General features: G+C 38.2%; 1 protein-coding gene across 1 annotated transcript; it reads left to right on the top strand.

Annotated features, from left to right (window-relative positions):
* The first annotated feature begins 1,585 nt into the window (after positions 1-1,585).
* LOC104603458 (ras-related protein RGP1-like) lies at positions 1,586-17,346 on the top strand. The gene is made up of 2 exons (XM_010267491.3): positions 1,586-2,193; positions 16,596-17,346. The coding sequence occupies exons 1-2, from the start codon at positions 1,967-1,969 to the stop codon at positions 17,038-17,040; spliced, it is 672 nt and encodes a 223-aa protein (XP_010265793.1). The 5' UTR covers positions 1,586-1,966; the 3' UTR covers positions 17,041-17,346.
* Positions 17,347-21,404: the final 4,058 nt, after the last annotated feature.

Genomic DNA, 21,404 nt, shown 5'->3' with positions numbered 1-21,404 from the left:
CTCTCGGCCCATCTTCACTTATCTTCTTTTTCCTCTTCTCTTCCCCTGCAATTAGAAGGAATGATCAATTAGTTTGTATCACTATACACACGTATGAGGACATGAACTGTCTCATCCCAATGGTACAGATAAATTCGGCCCACCAACTACTTATGAAAACATGAACTCTGTCATCCCAATGGGGTTCAGATGAGGTAGACACGAAGTTGTAAGCACGTTCAATGAACACTTGAATTTTTTGACACCTGCCCCTTAAAATACCCTCAGCCCACCCTGGAAAAAGATTAATACCCACTTCCACTTTTCACAGTTGTCAAAATATTTATCAAGTGTTCATTTAACATGCTTACTTTGATGTACCTACTAGATCCAGTCCCATCTCAACGGTGCAGATCAATTCGGCCCACCAACTACTTTTGGGCATGAGTCCTTCGGTGACTTGATCAACGATCAGACAATCTGAATGGTCTGAAAGTGACTTTGAAGTCTCTGATTGCTCAATTTTAGTTGGCCCAACTCAAGTCGGACCTGACCTAATGCTCCTGCAGTCTAGGCTGTTCAGCATGCTGTGGAACCAATGATAATTTTTTCGTATATGGGACTCGCACCTCTCGGGATGGGGCCATGAGTTTATTACTGACACGAAGTATTATCAGTGGTCCCACAGCCAGCTGATCAGTCATTGCGTTCAGTTAATTTGAATTAAAAATAAATAAATTTAGTCATATTCTTGATCATGATTTAAAGTCTTTGTGTAGGTGTATGAGTACTTTAAACCATACTCCTTTTTATTTTTTAGTTTTTTTAAGATTCAGTTATAAACACACATATGCATATATTATTTAATAAATAGATGAGTTCCCAAAAAAATATGATACAATACGTTTAATATTGGGTGTATTAGGACATATCGTATCGATACTTTAAACTTTGCTTCCGATTAATTGTACTCCTAAATGAGTCATAAAACCCAATAAAAGATGATTATACAAAAATATATTCACAAGTTTTTTCAAAACCCATCAATGCGCCCGATTAAATCTGACCCAAGCCTAGCTCGAATTACGTTGGATTGAACTGGGTTAATAAACTCAGGTAGTACCTGGGTTGGTCCAGCCCGAGCTACCTTTAGGGTTGGACATGGGTTGAAACCTCGATTCCATCCAACCCAGTGACCCACCCGCGTTGCACCAACTTTCATCAGACATCACCGTTGAAGTAGAGAAGGGAAGAATAACTGCCAAATGGTAGTTGGTTGTTGGTTCCCATCTCCGACTTCTAGTTAATCTGGCGCTGTCTATAGATCAAAAGGGTTGTATTAACTTGGAAGAAAGGAATCCAAATGATATGCTGTGGCATACGCATTAGCCCATTTGACACATCAAGCTTCTGATCATTACAACAACCACGTGATTACAGCCCTCCTGTGTTTCTATTCGAGATTAACGGTTCCGATTGGTTCTTGTGTTGAAATTCCTGTGCATCTCGACACAGCATAGAGTTTCAGTTTACACCTACAGAAACAAAAGTTTGAGTGAGAAAACCGTTGAAAGGTCCACACGCCACAAGCCGTTGGTCGTCGCTGACGCGGTTCTCACTTTCAGCGTCTCTCTAAAGACCGCTCTTCCAACAACGCCACCATGCCAAAGCTACATTACGCGTCTTCTCCATTTCTGTCTCCAAACCCTAACCCTAAGCATCTCTCCCCTCCCCCCCCCTCTCTCGCCTTCGTCTTTCCTCGATTGTCACTCTTGTCTGCGTTTCGATTCAGATTTCCCTAAGAGAAACCTCATGAGTGGCCTTAACGTCTCTGGAATACATCTCTTTTCGTCTCTCCTAAACGATCGGAGCTTCAGATCATTTTCTGTTTTCCCGCCCGATCCTTCTCTAGCGTGATTGATTTGTGGTCTCTGTTCTTGTTTGATTTCGAATTGGGAGGTTGAGGAGGGAATTGATTCGATTTAGGATGTCGAATTTGTATGGAGAATTCAATCAGAAGATTGATTATGTCTTCAAGGTCGTCTTGATTGGAGATTCTGCGGTCGGAAAATCTCAGCTTCTGGCGCGGTACGCTCGTAATGAATTCAGTTTAGATTCAAAAGCAACAATTGGTGTTGAATTCCAGACAAGAACGCTAGTTATTGATCACAAGACCGTCAAGGCACAGATATGGGATACGGCTGGCCAGGAAAGGTACTCCTTTATTCTTCTAAACGTATCATCTTTGGAAGGTAAAATTAGTTGAGACAATGAAATACTTTCGAACCTTTTGCTATTAATTCTGGAGTTTTTTCCCATTTCGCCACCTGCTGTATTCATAATGTTTTGCTAGAATAAGTTATAGCACCTTAAGGGCAATAACTTAAGCTTGGTTACAGTTGGGGCATTAAGAGTATTCGTTATCTTGCTTCCCATATCAGTACCATTAGAATGTGGGTGTCGCTTTTGTTTTATTTTGGATTACTTGATTATGAATTCGGAATGCATATGGCTAAACAGGGTTTGAGTACGTTTTTTCTATCTGGACTTACTTGTGCACGTCAATATAAAAATGCTTTTGTACAGGGAATTTACATCGGTACATACAAAAGAATGCCTATACCACCAAATCCCAATGTTTATAAAAAGATTCTCATAAACAAAAAAGTAGCTATGATCTCCACTATTAAAACATCTGTATACAAATATGAAGAAAGCATTCTGCCCCATATTTTCTGCTAAACATCCTCAACTGAATTAGCTGAATTTGAATTTTTCTCTTTCCACACTACCCAAAAAACAAATCCAGGAATCATTTGCCAAATTACCTTTTCCATTCTTATTTTAATCCTTGCAAATTCCAGTGCTTCAAGAATATCTCCATAGATGCAGAACAGCAACCTCTAACAGCAAAAAGCTTAAAAACTTCTGTCCGATTTTTTCTTTTTTTTATCAATATACTTTTGTCCAAATTTCATAAGTGAATCTTTAATGAATCGATAAATGGTCCACCAAGTCCTCCCAATTGGTACACACCGCACACTCTGATGAGCCTGTCAGCACTCCTCTCTTCAACAAATTGTCTCTAAGAAGAATTTTATTTAAGCAGCCCATCCAAAAAAGAAAAGGCTACCTTTGAAGGTATATTCTTACACCATACTGTATTAGTTGGGAACCCCACATTTTCTTGCATCATCAACCTATTATAAAAAGATTTAACTGAAAACTGTCCAGATTCCCCCCCAGATCACACCCTTCTATGTTCTATCCTCTCTGTTAGGGTTCAATTGCATGATGTATACATTTTGTAACAGGCCCAGCATTGATTCCGCTTCCTAATCATTAAAAGGCTTTCTAAATTGAGGATTCCATACACACCCATCATTAGTAGCTTGCAAATAATCAGCCACCTTAGCTTCCTTGGCCGTAGCTATCTCAAACAAGGATGGGAACACTTCCCTCAAAGGACTGTCTCTGCACCAAGCATCTCTCCAAAACTTCACTCTAGTTCCGTTTCCCACATCAAATTTGGTTTGTTTAAGAAAATAATTATGGCTTTTTTCTATGCCTTTCCAAACCAAACAACCATATGAATGACTGGCTTCCCCCAGTTCTCAGGCCATATTTCTAGAGTTGTATTTAGCTCTAGTAACTTTCCTCCATAGCCCTCCACTCTGCTCCCCAAATCTCCAATACCACTTTTCTAATAGGACAATGTTCAACTCCTTCAGCATTCTAATTCCCAATCCCCCACTTCTTTTATGTTTACACACCAGACCCCAATTCACCAGTGAATTGTTTCTTCTTTCCAACTGTGCCATAAAAAATATCTCATACTTTTCTCAACTTCTGCTGCCATCTTGGTTGAGATGGGATTCATGGATTGCAAATGTATAGGTAAAGAGGCCAAAACATTTATTCACCATAATTAGTTATCCTACTTTGGATAGATATTTTCCTTCCAAGATGCCAACTTCCTTTCCACCCTCCCCATAATTGGCTCCCAAATGGACTTCAAATTACATTTGACACCCAGTGGCATCCCCAGGCAGGGGTGTCAATTGGACTGGATTTGGTCCAATCCGATCCAGTCCAATGTGAGTCCATTATAAATGGACCAGGTGCAATCCAATCCAATGAATGTTTTGGACCAATTTGGACCGGTCGAATTCAATGTCTGGACCGTCCAATCTGTTCAAATTCATTTTGATTTAGATTGGTTTCAACCCAAACCTGGTCCATTGACACATATATTCTTATCTTAAATCAATGGACCAGATATTGGCTTAATCCAACCCTATCCAATATAAATTTGTTACGGATAGACCAGGTCCAATCCAATCTAATAAATATGTTGGACTAGATTGGTCCAATCCAATATGTCTTGTTGGTCCGTCTAATCCGTCCAAATTGATTTTGGACTGGACGGGGTCCAATCCAAAACCGGTCCATTGACACCCTTGTCCCCAGGTACTCAATTGGAAATTTTCTTGCTTTACGTCTCATATACCATTTGCATTGATGAAGTTCTTGGACTTCCCCCATTGCTACCAGCTCACTTTTGTGTATACTGAAATGAAAACCTGACTCCACTTCAAACCATCTCAAAGTTTCTAGGAAATTCTCAACTTGTTCCTGGTTTGCCTTGTAGAAAAATAGGAAGGCATCTGCATATTGTAGTAAAGAGATGTTCACTCTCTCCTCCCCTATTGAAAAACTTTCCAGATAACCACTAGAAACTGACCTTAAAATCATTCTACACAAAGCCTCCGTCACACATAAATAATAGTGGTGACAGTGGGTCTCTTATCCCAACCCCCCTTGATCTTTTGAAACTACCATAGGACACTGCATTCACCAAAACTAGGAAACAGATCTCAATCAAAGGGAAGACAGCTAGGTCAAAACACAGGTTCAAGCACCACAGAATTTCATAAACAGTAGCCATGAACAATAACCTATTTAGTTCTCTAAACTAATTCACACACTAATCCTGCTTTCATACCATGTTAACCTAGTTCTTACAAGTGAGAAAGAGAGTTGAATAGGATATGTTCAATGATCCACATGCCCAAGAAGAGCGTCTTATATGTGTGTGATGTACAAAGTTGAAAGAGGACCATTATGTCCCTCTCTTACAAGAAAAGAATAAAGTCATACAAGAAATGATAATATACATAAGATACATCTTATAGTGGTGATCCAAAGTCCCATAATACAAGAAAAACAGATATCTGCCTATAAAATTTCTACAATATCTTCTGCCCATCTCTTTTTAGCAATTAGGGTGATAAAAACAGAGTTTGAACTCCTTTCCAGTGCAGCTAAAGAGTGGAATTCAAGCAACACTTTTTTTTTTTTTTTCAGTAACAAGAAACTTTATTAATGATATGAAACCATGTGAAACTTTAGGTACAAAGGGGGGAGGTAAAATGTCTTAACTCCCCACCAACAAAATACATTGGAAGAAAGTCAAAAGTTAGCCCAAAATATAGATTCCCTATTCACCCCTTGCTTGGCTAACCCATCAGCAAATGAGTTAGCAGTCGTCTTCACCCAGCTGTAATGCACCACCATATCCCTAAGCCATTTGAATTTTTTCTTCTCATTGTTATAACTCCACAACCCGCTGTTTTGTTCCTTTAGCCACCTAATCACCACCTCCGGAGTCACCTTGAAGGACCAAACATCTGATGTTTAAATCTCTTGCTCTTAGGATACCTTCCAAGGCTACAGAAATCTCAGCCCTAAGAGAGTCTCCTCCAACTGGGCCTGAGAACATGGCAGTGATAACCCCATTCTCATTCCTGAACACTCCCCCAATCCCAAAAGGTCCAGGATTCCTTAAACAACTACCATCAAAATTCAGTTTTATGAACCTAGAGGGAGGAGGGGACCAATAAGGACTACGAGTCCTCTTACATAGGGCGGAGGAAGCTATCTCTTTCCAATTTCTTACCAAATCAGCCACATAATGCCTGGAGAACAGCTCCATAGTTTTCAGCCAGTGGGCTACCCTTACAAGTATTAGATCTAACAAGTCTTTCAGGGTTCTTTCCTTGTCTAAAAATATTCGTGAGTTTCTTTCTTCCCATAGGGACCAACACACTGCTGCCCTAATGCTTCTCCACATGATCTTCCCTCTCTTCTTCGGTCATCTGAAAAAGGAAGAAGAGAACAAGCTTTGGACACTCCTAGGGGGAGTCCAAAAACACCCAAAGGGGGAAAAGACCCACTCCCATACTGTTTTAGCGACCGAGCAAGTAACCATAAGGTTGTAACCAGTAGTTTCCCCATCAATTTTACAAAGAGTACACCTATTAGGAAGTAAACAAGAATTGAGTCTCTTTTTCTGAAGTAGGTCAATTTGTTAATTCTTTCCAAGAAAGTTACCCAACAAAAACTACCAACCTAAGGAGGAATGAGCTTGCTCCAAATTTCTTTAACCGGGAAGGACAACCCAATAGGATCAAAAGGCTGAGTTAATGTCTCAAAAAACGAAACACAAGAGAAAATACCGGAGGAGGGAAGGGTCCAGAATCTGGTGTCCTCCTTATTAGGGTCCAAGAAAACATTTTCGAGGATGGCTAACAGAGACATTATGTATCCCAAGTCTGTATCCCTAATTGCCCTTCTCAGTCCTAGGTTCCACCCAAAACCAGGAGAGTCTGAAGGGCTTAAGAAGGATGAAATGGGTTCATTTTTCAAATTTGATAGAGCATACAAGGAGGGAAATTGGTGCATCAAAGGTGAGTCCCCAATCCAATGTTGTTCCCAAAATTTTATTCTATTACCGGAGTTAAGACCATACCTGATCCAAGGGGAGAAGACTGGAAGCAAATCATGAATGGCTTTCCAAGGAGAGGCAACTGTAGCCCTTGCCAAAATTCCCAGTTCCCAACCGTTGTCCTCCATCCCATGTATGCTAGCCACAATCTTTGTCCACAAGTTATCTCTTTCCAATGGAAACCTCCATAACCATTTCCCCAACAATGCCATATTCCTTTTCCTAATATTCCCAATCCCAAGATCTCCTAACTTTTTACATCTATTTACGACTTCCCACCTCACCCTATGATCCCTCTTTTCCCCTCCTGGTTCCTACAAGAAATCCCTCATTAATTTTTCCAAAATGTTAGAAACCTTTGTGGGGATCTTAAACATTGACATGAAGTAAACAGGTAGGTTAGTTAGGGTAAACCTAATCAAAGTGACTTTCCCCCCCAAGGAAAGATAATTTTTCCTCCAAGAAGCAAGCATTTTTTCAAATCTCTCCAACACCGGGTTCCAAAAGCTTTCCTTCTTAGGATTATCCCCCAAGGGGAGGGCTAAGTAAAGCATAGGCCACTCCGACGTTGCACAATCTAGCACATCTGCATATTCACTTAGCTCCCTCTCCTTCAAATTCACAGCCACCAAGCTGCTCTTATCCAAGTTCACCTTGAGATTAGACATCTGCTCAAAGAGTTGTATTGATTGTGTCATCTGCAAACTGCAGATGTGTAACTGGTACCTCCTCCCTTCCTACTCTCCAACCTTTTATTAAATTCCTCGAGTTCGCTCTATGAGTCAGTCTCCCAAGGACATTTACAATCAAAGTGAAAAGGAAAGGGGACAGTGGGTCTTTTTGTCTTATTCCTCTCGAGGCAGGAAAGAAGTCCACCACAATTCCATTCACCGAGATAGAATAGTGGCAACTCCTAACACAACCCCAGATCCAGTAGGAACGACCAATCAATCATGTCATAAGCCTTCTCCAAGTCTAGTTTGCAAACCACTCCCTTCTTCTTGGATTTTTTAAATCTCTCCAGACTCTCATTTGCAATCAAGATTTGATTAGTAATCTGTCTTCCCTTCACAAAAACACCTTGGTTAGGTGCAATAATGGCAGGAAGAACCTTCTTCACCCTTAGAGGCAACACTTTTGCAATTATTTTATACAAACTGTTCACCGCACTAATAGGTCTAATTGTCTGAAGTCCCTTGGGTGTGATGCCTCTTTCTTCTTTGGTACTAGAGCAATGAAAGTGGAGTTCAAACCTGGGTTAATTATTCCCCTTTTGTGGAACTCCTCAAGCACTAACCCAAGATCCTTCTCCACAATATCCCAACAATCCTAATAAAAAGCCATTGTGAAACCGTCTGGACCTAGAGCTTTTGTTCTATCCATTGAAAACACTGCTTCCTTTATTTCCTCCAGTTCAAATCTCTTTTCTAATCACTCTCTGTTTTCTATACTAAGAGTCAGCCATTTCAATCCTTCCAACCAAATCCTTTCATTTAAAGGTCTTCTAAAAATAGATTTCAAATGACTTACCAAGGCCTCATCTATTTCTACCAGGTGGGATATTGCTGCTCCTTCAACTTCCAACTTTGAGATGAAGTTCTTCTTTCTCCTACCATTTGCCACTGAATGGAAAAATCTAGTGTTTCTATCCCCTTCCTTTAACCATTTACACCTAGATTTCTGTCTCCAGCTTATTTCCTCCTTAAGCAATAAATCCTCCATTTGCCTCCTCAAACTCCATCTCCTTTCCCTATCCCTTTCTCCAAAACATCCCCTTTCTTCCTTCATATCCAGTTTCTCTATCTGCTCTTGTAAGGTCTATTTCCTTTCCTCCACTCCCCCAAACTCCCTTTTGTTCTACTCCTTTATTTGGGATTTTAAGAATTGAAGCTTTTTGTGGAACCTCATTCCTTCCCACTGTACTTGTGGATTACAATGCTCCCACCACTCCCTGATTTTCTCAATGAATCCCGGATTGATCAACCACATGTTTTCAAACCTGAAAGGGGTGGGACCATTACCTCTCATTTCCTCCTTACACATCACTGTAGGCCAGTGGTCTGAGGTAAGTCTAGGAAGTGCTCTAGATGTTAAATCACCCCAATGTTCCTCCTAATCTGTAGAAAATAGAAACCTGTCCAGCTTAAAGCAAATTGTAGTTGATTAGAGGTTGGACCAGGTGAATGTATTATTTAGAAGTGGAAATTCTTTAAGTTCAAAAGTGTCCACAAACTGATTGAATTTCCTCATACTTGTTGTCACTCTCTGTCTAGGGTTGTTGGTTTCCTCTTTGAATCTCACTACATTAAAATCCCCTCCCACATACCATGGTCCTTCCCAAAGGCCCCTAATATTGTTCTTCCCATAATTTCTTTCTCTGCTTATAGTCATTGGGGACATAAACATTTGTTAGTACCCATTCAAAACCATCTTCCATCTGCCTGAATTTTAGAAAAACAGAATAATCACCTATTAGCTCCTCCACTCCTATTAGCACATCTTCTTTCCATAAAGTTACAATCCCACCTGAGGACCCCCACGAAGGAACAGCCACCCACTTAATCCCCCTACCTCTCCATACACTTCTTGCCCATCTGCAATCGAAATCCATTCTTCTGGATTCCTGAATTAATACCACATCTGGATTAAACTTCTTAATCACCTCTTTAATTGTTGCTCTCTTCCTAACACTATCCAATCCCCTCACATTCCAGCTTAGGATTCTCATTTCAATTTTGTAGGTACAACCCTAGCACCACCAAAATCTATTTAAGCCCTTTCCTTCTATCCCCTCTCACCCCAAACTTCTTATCCCACTAAATGTCTCTTTTTAATCTCTCAACTTCACTCAATTTTCTTTTCTTAATCTTACTATTCTCATTTTTTTGTAGAAAGGATTTTAGATCATTCGGGTTCTTTAATTTACACCCCAGCCTTCCCACAAATTCTGCTATTGAATCTTCCGTGCAAGTCTCATCTTTTTCTATTTTTCCAAGATCTTCACTCCTAATCCTCTCCTCATTCCTTATTTCATTCTCTCCACCAAGAACCCTTTCTGCTCCATTTTACCCTCCCTTTGCAATTCATTCCTCTCCACTTCATCCATTATTCTCTCAATGATTCCCAGATCCTTTTATCCCTGCATGTTATTCCCACTACTTTTCCCCTTCCTTCTCCCCTTGTATTCTCTCTGTGGCTTTCTGTCCATGGGTCTCTGACTCTTAGTTGGGAAGGGAATCTGGAACAAGGGACACAAAACACACATCAGTAGCAAAAACTGAATTGACAGTGTTGACAGAGTTACCTGAAATCGATTGATGGTTGTGAGAAAGAGGCAAGTAAGGGTGGTTGGTTTTCTAACCCTGTAAAGAATAGTTGGAGCATCCTGCCTCTTTGGTTTGGTGGGAACGCTTCCCCGTCAAATGGTCTACACAAAGACCTTTTCCTTTACCCGATTGTTCACCTCTCTATGATGTACCTTTGTTCATTTCTGTGTTAATTTGAGCTATCTCCTTCTCAGCTACTTGCCTAGCGCTAAAGCTTGGTGAAGGCTTGTCCCATTTTTGGGCTTTGGACTACCCTGTTTGTGTTCACCGTAAACTTCAAGTTTTCCTTTTGTAATCCCCCCATTTTTCCGATAAACAGATGCTCCAAGTTTAATGTTTCTCTGTTTAGGCCTTCGTGGAGTCCTTCCTCTTCCGAGCTATCAATGCTTGCAATCTCTTCTAAACTGCCCTCTAGATCACTCTCGGAGCTGCAGCTTATGCACCCTTGGTCTTCCTCCTCTCTTTCTTCTTCTTTGTCTCTGATGTAGCGCGGGTTTGGGCGATCATCTACACTGAACGCCTGCTCTTGAACATCCGGTCGATGGATCCAGCTCATAGGACGCTTTCCTCTTTGTGTCTGTATTTTCTGAGATTCATTCAGTTCGGCCGAACCGAACCTAGAAGAAGATAGACGAAAATTTTCATCTACTAACTCTCTTAGCCTCTCCCGCCCCACGTGACACCTTAAGTCATCACATGGCTCACTAATGGTCGCCTTTGGTTGAACTGTAGACTCACCCACTCGTCCAGCCAGTTCAGACCAAGCAACTTTGTTAAAAACCGCCGAGCCCTGTCCCTTTCTGGACACGTCAGCATAGGAGGAGCCACTTAAAGATCTTTTCTTTAATTCAAAGAAATTTGAGTTAATGGCTTTAAATAGTAAGCTTCGAGAAATGGTGACATCCTGCGACTGTTCATTCTCTCTTTCACGCGCAGCAGGTTTCTTCACCATTCCTTGGTAGCCACGTGTGCTCCACCCTGTGACCTCACCATCTTATCCTACCTCTGTTCATCTTCCCCAGAGAGACGCCTCAGCTTCTGATGCCAGTCAGACCCTGCACCAGGCGCCATCTGAGAGAATGTCAAATGAACGAGGCAGGTTCTCCGGCTTAATCCCTGCAATTTTGATCTCCACAGCATGCAAGCTTCTCAGATTTAGCTCCAGCAAAACACCACCTAGGGCTCTGACGATTTTTTCTAAGGTCGATTTGTTCCAGAGATTAAAGGGAAGCCCTAATTTTGATCAGGAGGCTGCCATCTTTTGACTCTACCTCGTTGCAGATTGGAACCCAGTTTTGGGTTTGTATCAGTCCTCCATCTATTTGGACTGTATTGAAACTCAGTTTCTCGTCGCCAGTATCATGGATGGCTTTCTTTTCGGCAAACGGCAATAATACAGTATCGCCTTCTAGGCCCAGTTTTTCCGCAACTGCATCTAAGACTTTCGTCCAATCCCTTACAGCCCTATCTGCCGTTAGTACCATTCTATGTTCCCACTTGCCTCTCCCTTCTTCAAGTGCAACCTTCCGTTGTCCTGTTGAGCTTGCTACCATGATTTCTTGACGAAATGGCCTTTGCTGCTCGTTGATTTCCAGAGTACAACGTTTCATTGGAACTCTTTCACTCGGACTGTTATCAGTTTCTTCTGCAACCTTCCTCTCAATTTCTAAAAGAAACGCCTGTAGATTATTGGCGAAGGAAGCCCAGCCTTGTCCCCTCTGTCCTTCCGGTATGCAAATCATTTGTTTTTTGTTATTGTCAAAGTGTTCTGTTACCATTGATAAACCATCCTCTTCCATTCCTTCTCGGTACCGTTTCATAGCTCTTCCCACAACAGGCCACTGAGTTTTTCCAACCTTCTTCCCTGGTAGTGTTTACTGTTCCATCAACAAAGCCTTTCAACCAAAGACATGCTTCCTCTGGTATGAATATCGTTGCCCTACTACCTTCTCTGATTTTCAGATATGCCTTACCTCTTGTCCATCCCTGCTCAAATAAGAAATGCTTAGATTCAATAACCAACTCCAACCTCCACTTCCCCGCCGGCGTGAAATTTTCTCTCCTCTCGTTCCATTCTTTACATCAAATAATTGGAGAACTTTCTGAAAACTTCAATAGCCCACAAATCCCAGGAGAACATGCCATATATTGTTTTTTGTTAAATCAGATTTTATTCCTCTACAAGATCAGGTTTCAGAGTTGTTTTTCTTTGAGATGATATATGATAAGACTGAAACCATTCTTGCTAAACTGAATGGAGCCAACTATAGAATGTGGAAATTCCATTTTGATTTTTATAATTCAAGCAACACTTTCATTATGTCCTCCTTTAGAAACCCCCAACATTGTTTAAAAAACTTCATTCTAAACCCATTTGAACCCAGAGATTTATCCCCTTCCATCTCATTAATTGCTTTCATACCTCCTGCTCCTCAAAACGTATTTCCAGATCTCTTGCCTACTCAAAAATGCTACTAAATTCCAAACATATGATTTTGGCCTCCTCTTCCAGACTTCTTTATATAAGTTTGAGTAGAATTCAATAATGTAGTCTGTATTCTGGATTCATCTTCCACCACTTTTCTCCTTCTAGCATTTGCCATTTTGTAGAAGAATTTGATGTTTTTATGACCTCCAAACTAAAAACATTTGGACCTTTGTTTCCATTTCATTGTCTCTGGTAGGTGTGCTTATCAAAGTCTTGGTTAGCTTGTATTCTCCTCCTATCCTCTTCTACAATGAGACTCTTTTCTTTCAATTTTATCCACTTCCTTTATTATTTCAAGATATTTTCTTTTGATCCCTACCCCTTTAAAAACTTCCATGTTCCACTTCTCAATTCTCTCCTTCAAACCCTTTAACTTCTTTCTTAGGATGTGGTTAGCCGACTCTCAAGTTTCATATGGGACCACCACACCACCAATAATCCCACAAATCCTTCCTCTTCCAACCATGAATTCTCAAACCCTAAAGAGGAGGGTTAGTTTGGGATGGATTCCCCCACTATCAAGACAACTGACCAAATTTGTCTTTACATTCAGTAAATACTAGGGGTGCAAAGTGCAATCAAATCGAGCTTTAATCGAATAGTTCGGGCTCAAGTTCAATTAGTCTCTGTTCAAGTTTGATTCTAATCAAGTCTGAAAACTCGCAAGGCTGGCTTGAGTATAGAATATAAAAATATATTTTATAGTATATATTATGAAAGAATTATATTTTTATATTTTATTTATAATATAAGAATATACTATATATTATAAAAATATCATATATTTATAAAATATAAAAACGAACAAAGGTCGGCATTTGATGGTACTGGATGGGAAAATTTCAATTTAAAAATTTGTGACATGCTGAAAACAATTCCAGCATATCGATTTATGTATTTCGACCCAAAATTCACCTAAGAATGTAGGATTGACCTCCAAGGTTTCCATCAAGGTTTCTCAGACCTAAAGAAGAGAATCTAAATTCCTATACCTGATGCTTTGATAGTCCACAAGCGTAGATCTTCCAAGTAGTAGTTCACACCGGAACACCCAATCGCTGTCTCCCTGCTACAAAGCTAGAGATGGAGATGGCACACCTCCAAGTTTGCTCCTTTGTCCCTGATGTACCATCAACGAATTGCCTCTGAAATAAGCCTAAATGATGGATGCCTTGACCTTCACCAAGAACAGGTCAGAAAGTTGTCCAAGTATATGAGAGAAAACCTTAGGGATTAAGATCAATGAGAAAGGATGTCCATGTGGTGCCGGACCCTCAAGAGCTCAGTCCAATTAATAAGAGTGGTCCACACTTAAATGTAACCTGCACATGGCTGAATTCAACTTGTGTCTATACACGTGAATTCTCCCAAGTGTATTGGGTCCAATAATTGGCCCATTAAACTTTATTTTGGGTCTCCGCCACCCTATGAACCCAAGACTATTAATTTTGGATGAGTTAATCAGATATTTAATGCCTAAGAAGACACTTGCATTAAAATCTCTCAATCAATAATATAATAACACATGCCAATAGGGTAGGACCTCTTCCCTAACTGCCAAATGCAGTGCACACCCTCTCCTCGTAATGGATCCTGGGATTAAAATTGTTAGATAGACTTTCAAAAACCATTTGCAATATTTATAAATATAAATACATTTTGCAAAAAAAAAATTGATTTCAAAACAAGTTGAAATCAATTGCCGGAAGTTTTAGGTTTCAATTAAAAAGAGTGTAACTGTGATATTTTTTTTGTCTGGCAAAGTGGTTGATCCTAGACAATGATCACTCACCAAAGTATCTTTCCAATCTACTCCAATATACCCAAGTATTTGACCTCAAAAGGATCTCACTAGTTGGCACATCAAAAGTAGACCAGTCCAACTCCTAGTATAGAATTATTATCAAGTTAGGGGATTAAATGCAACTTTCCAGTTTTATCCCTTTGTCTCTAGGGTCTAGGGTCTAATTGGAAATAGTCTTGTTCAGTGTTTCTCAAACACCCACTAGTTGTAGCTTAGGTCTAGCCTAAGCAATTGAGACGGACTGCTCCATCATTTCAGTAGCACAAGAGTGTCAGCCTTGGCATGACAAACTCCCCAAGTTTATTAATCAGTTGAGAACATTTTAAGCTAATATATGTCTCATGAATGTCTAGCTTAAGGGGCACTATACAGAAATATACCATAATACACATTGACCCAAAAATATACCATAATACACATGAAACAATAATGAACTAGGTTTATTCAGTAACAAATGTCGGTTCACATCACTCTTGTTGGAGCTAAGGGAATATTGTTGTCTAATAAAAAATTATTCATTGAATATTTAATCAATGAAGCTGAACTCAATCCCATTGAATATTTAATCAAACTGAGCTCAAAACGGAAAATAGAGTTTCAATCGAGCTCGAACCTAGTAGTATTTTACTCTAGCCGATCCAAGACATTCCAAAGTTTGGCTCGGCTCAGCTCAGTTCAGCTCAGCTCATTTACACTCCTAGTAAATACCACAAACTTGTCCAACTTCAATAAGGTTGTCTTCTCTTGGTTATTTACCCATGTATACTTAGCCCCCCGACAATGGAATATCCACTAGATCCCTTCTATGCATAAATTCTGCAAAACCTCTCATGCCTCTTGCCACCCATTCACAACCCATAGTTCCTCTCAAAGACCCACCCTTATCCAATCATTTTGGCCCATAAATCCTTGAGAACACCTACTCCCATCCATCTTCCTGCATCTAGAATAGAATTGACAAGGAGTATTGCCCTACTTCCTTTCCCTTCAATGCCACCACCTCTGAATATGACATTATAAGAATTCCTTCAGCTGTTCCAATGGTTGGTAAAGATACCTTTAACTCTCTTAGCTCTCTCCAAGATGACAAAAGATTACATAAATCACAACACAACCCAGAAAAGTTGATTCCTAAAATGAGCGAAAGTAGATTAAGATGATTTGGTCACATTAATAGAAGACCATCTGTAGCACCTGTTAGGAAAAGTGATCTACTACATGTTTAAGGGGCTAGAAGAGGTAAGGACCAGACTGAAAAAGGACTTAGGTGGAAATAATAAGAAATTATTTAAGCGCCCACAATGGTAGAATAGTTATTTTAGTTATGTGTTTGGAACCATCTGATCTAGTAAGAGAATAGGTGCTATTTAATCTACATATGGCATATGCTTTTAGAGAATTTGTTTTGAAATTCTAAGAAACCTTTTTAAGTTTGGATTTATGAAAATTGTTGAAACCAATTCTTGTTTTTTTTTTTTTATCTTTTGTTGACCTCAAAACTCATTCTAAGAATTGATTCTTATGAGCTAGAAAAATTATCTTAAAAAAATCAGTTTTGGCTTGGAATTCATTATTCAAACAATGATTCTTTGGATCAGAATTTTAACCAAACATAGCCACAGAAAACCTTTTACCTTTTGAATATATAAAGTTGTGATCAAATCTCAAAGAGGGAATGTAACATTCTTGATGACCAATTTGGTTGGAATACATTTAAATTCGAAAATAAGTGGAAGGAAGGTAGAAACATAACAACTTTAGAGTTTGAATTAAATTCAATGTTAAGCATTCTTCCTTATTGACCAATATGATTAGAGAGGATTGGCTGGATATTGGCCTCTCTTCCACACGAGCCACTGGTTGAAATTTGCATAAATAAGAAATAACATATATACTATAGAAAGGAAGGTGTTTTATTTGTCAAAATTATTTTCTTTGAAGGGAGAGAATATCAGTGATTTGGTGTTTGCTTCCAAGGTGTCAAACATAAATCAATTTCAACTTTCAAATCTGAATTTTTGGAAGTGGATATTAAATTGTTATAATCCATCTATGATAAAGAATTGTTTATGCTAGAATTCTTACCTTGTATTGCTTATGTCCTCTTACTTGTTATTTTATATTATATACTGTTACCTTTTACAAGTATTACTTTGACATTCAAATAAATGAATTCTGGTTTTTATGGACATCTCATGTGTGGTGGCTTAGGTATCGAGCAGTGACAAGTGCATACTATCGAGGAGCAGTGGGAGCAATGCTAGTGTATGACATGACCAAACGCCAATCATTCGATCATGTAACAAGGTGGTTAGATGAGTTGAGGGGCCATGCAGATAAGAACATAGTTATCATGCTTATTGGCAATAAGTCTGACTTAAGTACCCTTCGAACGGTCCCAACCGAGGATGCCAAGGAATTTGCTCAAAGCGAAAACCTCTTTTTTATGGAGACATCGGCTTTGGAGGCAACTAATGTTGAGAATGCCTTCCTAACAATCCTTACAGAAATTTATCGAATCATAAGCAAAAAAACACTCGTTGCAAATGAAGCAGAAACAGCAGGACATTCAACACTTCTCAAGGGAACCAAGATAATTGTCCCTGGCCAGGAGAAACGTGCCAACGAAAAGAAGTCTGCATGTTGTATGTCTTAATAGGTTTACTCCCTATTTTTAACTTTCACAAGGATTGCCCATCATATGGTCTGAGTTTTTTTGCTTTTTGTGAAACTTGTTCTTTAGCTTTGGTCTTCTTTTTTGTTTGTTTATTTGTTTGAGGTCTGGGTTGAAAAAACCTATAATTTTCCAGGAGACAATGACTTACAAAATTTGGTATTTTGTAGGTTATCTTTCTTTTTCTTTTTCTTTTTCTTCAAAAGAGAGGAGGGGGTTTGTTGTTGAATGAAACTACTGAGTTATCACAATTTATATTAAAAAGAAAGAAACGCCTCTTAAGATGGATCTTTTTTTTTTTTTCCTCTAAGACTAAATCAAGCCCAACAGCGTGCTATTATGAGTTGTGGAGATTTATCATGAACTATAAGATGTGAAATATAGCTGCAACTTGTGTTGTGTCCATCCTGATGGTTGATCAATCTTCTCCATGGCAGCATGGTTGGTAACGAAAAATGACCCAACAAGAAAGCCCTTATTATGTTTCCAATGGGAAGGAAGATCCACTATGGAAATGTAAGACTCTTGAAGGATTCAAGAATTTGGCTCGTAACCTGGAATTGCTTATTCCCACTTATGGAGATAAGGCAACTAAGGGGGTAATTTGTAGTGTGGTTGAGAAATTGGGCAGTGTGGTTGAGACTACACCACAAGTTGTAGTGTGGCCTCAACCATACCACACCATAGCAGAATGGATGTTCTATACTGTGGTCACAATTTGGTGGTCCGAACCACACCACACCTACATAGGCGCTCTGCAAGGTGTGGTGTGGTTCAGGCCACACCTTGTATTTTGATTCCTTGTATCTCATATACACAATGTGAGGTGATCCACGCCATCAATCAAGATTAATATTTTTTGGTGTTTTTAAGCAAAATGCAAATCAGTAATATGAATTAATTTAACATGTGATAAAATAATAATAATATAATTAAAAAAATTTTAAGTATAAAAATTAAAAAAGTTAAAAAATTAATATTGATCAAAAATTTAAAAATAATAATAATAATAATATAAGTAAAATAATAATTAATATTGATAATAAAATTAATAAAATAATAATTAATTTAAAAAACTAATATTAATCAAAAAATAAAAGTAATATAAAAATATAAAATAAATACATAGGAGAACTAAAAATAATAACTAATAATATAATAAAATTGATTAACTATGATTTAAAATATTAAAAATAACTACTTTCAAACATGATCGGCCATCCATATATCAATTTAACAATATAACAACAAATATTGACTTAACTCATGCATAAAATGGGGAATAACAGTGCATGATATTATAATATCATAGTATGTCTAATGTATAAACAAACATGGTGTTCAATTTAAAAACAAATATCAAAGACATACAAGTGTCTAAATAAAAGTTAACCATGTTACAACATCAATTCAAACATCAAACTCAAAAGACCAGTATTGCTCCCACATCCAATTTGCTATAGTCCCTAATATTGGTTGTTGATGTGTTCATATAACCATCATCATCATCATCATCATTGGTACCATCCTCGTTAGTCATATCTTCCTTTGACCATCTTTCAATATTTTGATCATGAATAGTTTCTCTTTTAATAAAGTCGTTATAGGTGATAAAACATGTCATTACAATGTAACGTTGCATACGTATCTCAAAGGATGGCATATTCACCAAGATGGGAAATTTCCCTTTAAATATACCAAAACACCTTTTTGTAATATTCCTCAATGACGAGTGTTTGTAATTGAACAAATCCTTTGATTGAAACCTACGATGTCCTCTAAAAAGTCATTCAAGTGGTATCATTCACCAACATAAGGGGTTATATATCCAAGCCCACTTGGGGATCCACTATCTATAACATAATATTTTCCTACATAACATGTAAGACGATCATCACCCATAAATTCGTTTTAAAATTGATTTTAACCAAATAAACAAACTATGTAATATTACCTGGAGGAGGATGGAGGAATTCTAGGTGGGGACGAAACAATTTCTACAAACACCCTAGAGTTGTGTGCAGATCCTTCTCACCCTATGTAAACAAAAGTGAATTGCATATCAAATGAGCACATTACTAATACGTTTGTGGTGCATCATGACTTTCTTCCCCTATATGGTATTTGCTCTTCAAGTGGAACCCACACACTTATATAGGTGCCATCTATTGCACCGATACAATCCTATTCAAATATACATAATGTCAACACATGATATATTATACATTGAAACAACAAAACATGTTAGAAGACACTAGTTAGATACTTAAAACCATGAATAATATTTATGTCTAATATGAGGGTGCACATCTTCAAATGATAGTGGACAAATCAATTCTCTTTCAAGTCTACATATGGATTTACAAGTTTTCTTAAAGTCACATGATATATTATACATTGAAACAACAAAACATGTTAGAAGACACTAGTTAGATACCTAAAACCATTGAATGATATTTTTGTGTCTAATATGAGGGTGCACATCTTCAAATGATGGTGGACAAATCAATTCTCTTTCAAATCTACATATGGCTTTACAAGTTTTCTTAAAGTGGTAACTTATTGTGCTCTTTGAATGTTGAAACCCTTTAACCATCATATGGAAGCATTCATTATGGCCAACAGTTATGAGGAAAATTACAAGAGATTTCTCAGTTGTAATATTCTGTGTATTCTCTCCATAAGGCCCCGCTTTCTCAAAAGATTTGCAAAGTTCTTAAATGCATGCATCTCCATTCTAAATGCATCATACATTTTGTTTGGGTGTTTTAAAATATCTAAGAATTCACGAATGAATGCATGCCCACTCATTTGTGAAGTACAAAAGGGTTGCTTCACAAAATATGTGTTATTGTATTTCACCAATTCATTCACAAATAACAATTCAAACAATTCATTATTATAGTCATCCCATGATTCAAACAGAATTCCACTAATAACACTGTTGTTATCCATTGAATTGAGTCCTGAGAAACATAACAATGACATTCCAAAATACTCTAAATAATAGTGAATGTAAATTTAAAATAAAACATCATTCATGAAATTTTAAAATAATGAGGTCTAATTTAGTCACAATATAACAAAGTAGCATAAATCCAAACCATGAGGGTGTTCCCTTATAAGCTTTAAACAAACAAAAAGGATAACAAAATGACAATCCATGCATAAGTCAATTAAGGCATATGACTATACATAATTAAAGAGAGAGAGAGAGAGAGAGAGAGAGAGAGAGAGAGAGAATGTCTACCCATGTCTAAAGGTTTCTCAACCACTGAATTTGACATTCAGTGGTAAATTTTATAAATGTCTTCCTCCAATAGTCATTTTCAAAAACTTCAGAACATGACCAACATTAATAGCTTTCATCATCAAATACTTGTTCACTACTTCCATGCACTCATCCACTGAGGCCTCATTTTTTTGTTGTTTCTCCTTTTCTATATCCTCCATCACCTTCCTCTCCAGATCAAATTCAATCATTTTCTTCCTAGCCTTGTTCATTTCAGACCATTCTTTCATTGCAGGTAAGATATCTATGACTTGCCTGGCCCTCTTACCTTTCTTAAGGGATGATGGGAGGGGAACCCCAATCTATTTATTTATGGATTAACTTCAATATCAATGTCAGCACTAGGGGTTTCAGGAGTAGATGCACATGGAAAGAATATGCCATTGGGAGAATTGTTGCCCACATGGTCCTGTGTCATAGGCATGTGGTCAAATTCATTGTCTGAAGGGTTTCAACATTATCCATTGATGTAAAACCAATAGCACTAGTCCCTGAATATATGAGCTTCAACTCCTCTAGATATGGACAATCATTCCTTACTTTGCACACTTATTCTTCTGTATGAAGTGTACTTGTAGTTAGTATCCTAGGAAATTAAAACACCTAATAATCATCTCAATAATTGTATAACATTCTTACCAAAATAAGATAGTCCCACACACTTCCACTAGCACTCAGTTTCTTTGTAACTAGATCTATGGTGACCCCTGTGTGATTCACAATTTTCTGTAATCACTAATTTTTTTCTTGAGAAATGGAACTTGTTCTTAAATTAGTCACATGTGTACGACTTGTTGTGTCTCTTGAAATTCTCTATGATATTCCTCCATCATTCAATATTAAAAGTTGAGATTGGTCTGTTATGTGCCTTCATCACTCAACCATCAACTTTATAAATGTCCTCTCTTTGGCCTTACTCCAAGTGGCTGATTCACTTAATACATCCTCTTGTAAAGGGCTTGCTTGAGTGTCCATGTGTGTCTATACGATAGGAGTGGGTGAAGCAAACCACTTTTAGAAAAAATCATACATTCAAAATAAAAATGAACTAAAA

The sequence above is a fragment of the Nelumbo nucifera genome, chromosome 2 (genome assembly GCF_055504915.1).
Source record: "Nelumbo nucifera cultivar China Antique chromosome 2, China Antique-T2T, whole genome shotgun sequence".
NCBI classification, from domain to species: Eukaryota; Viridiplantae; Streptophyta; class Magnoliopsida; order Proteales; family Nelumbonaceae; genus Nelumbo; species Nelumbo nucifera.
This window is presented reverse-complemented; position numbering and strand designations above follow the sequence as displayed.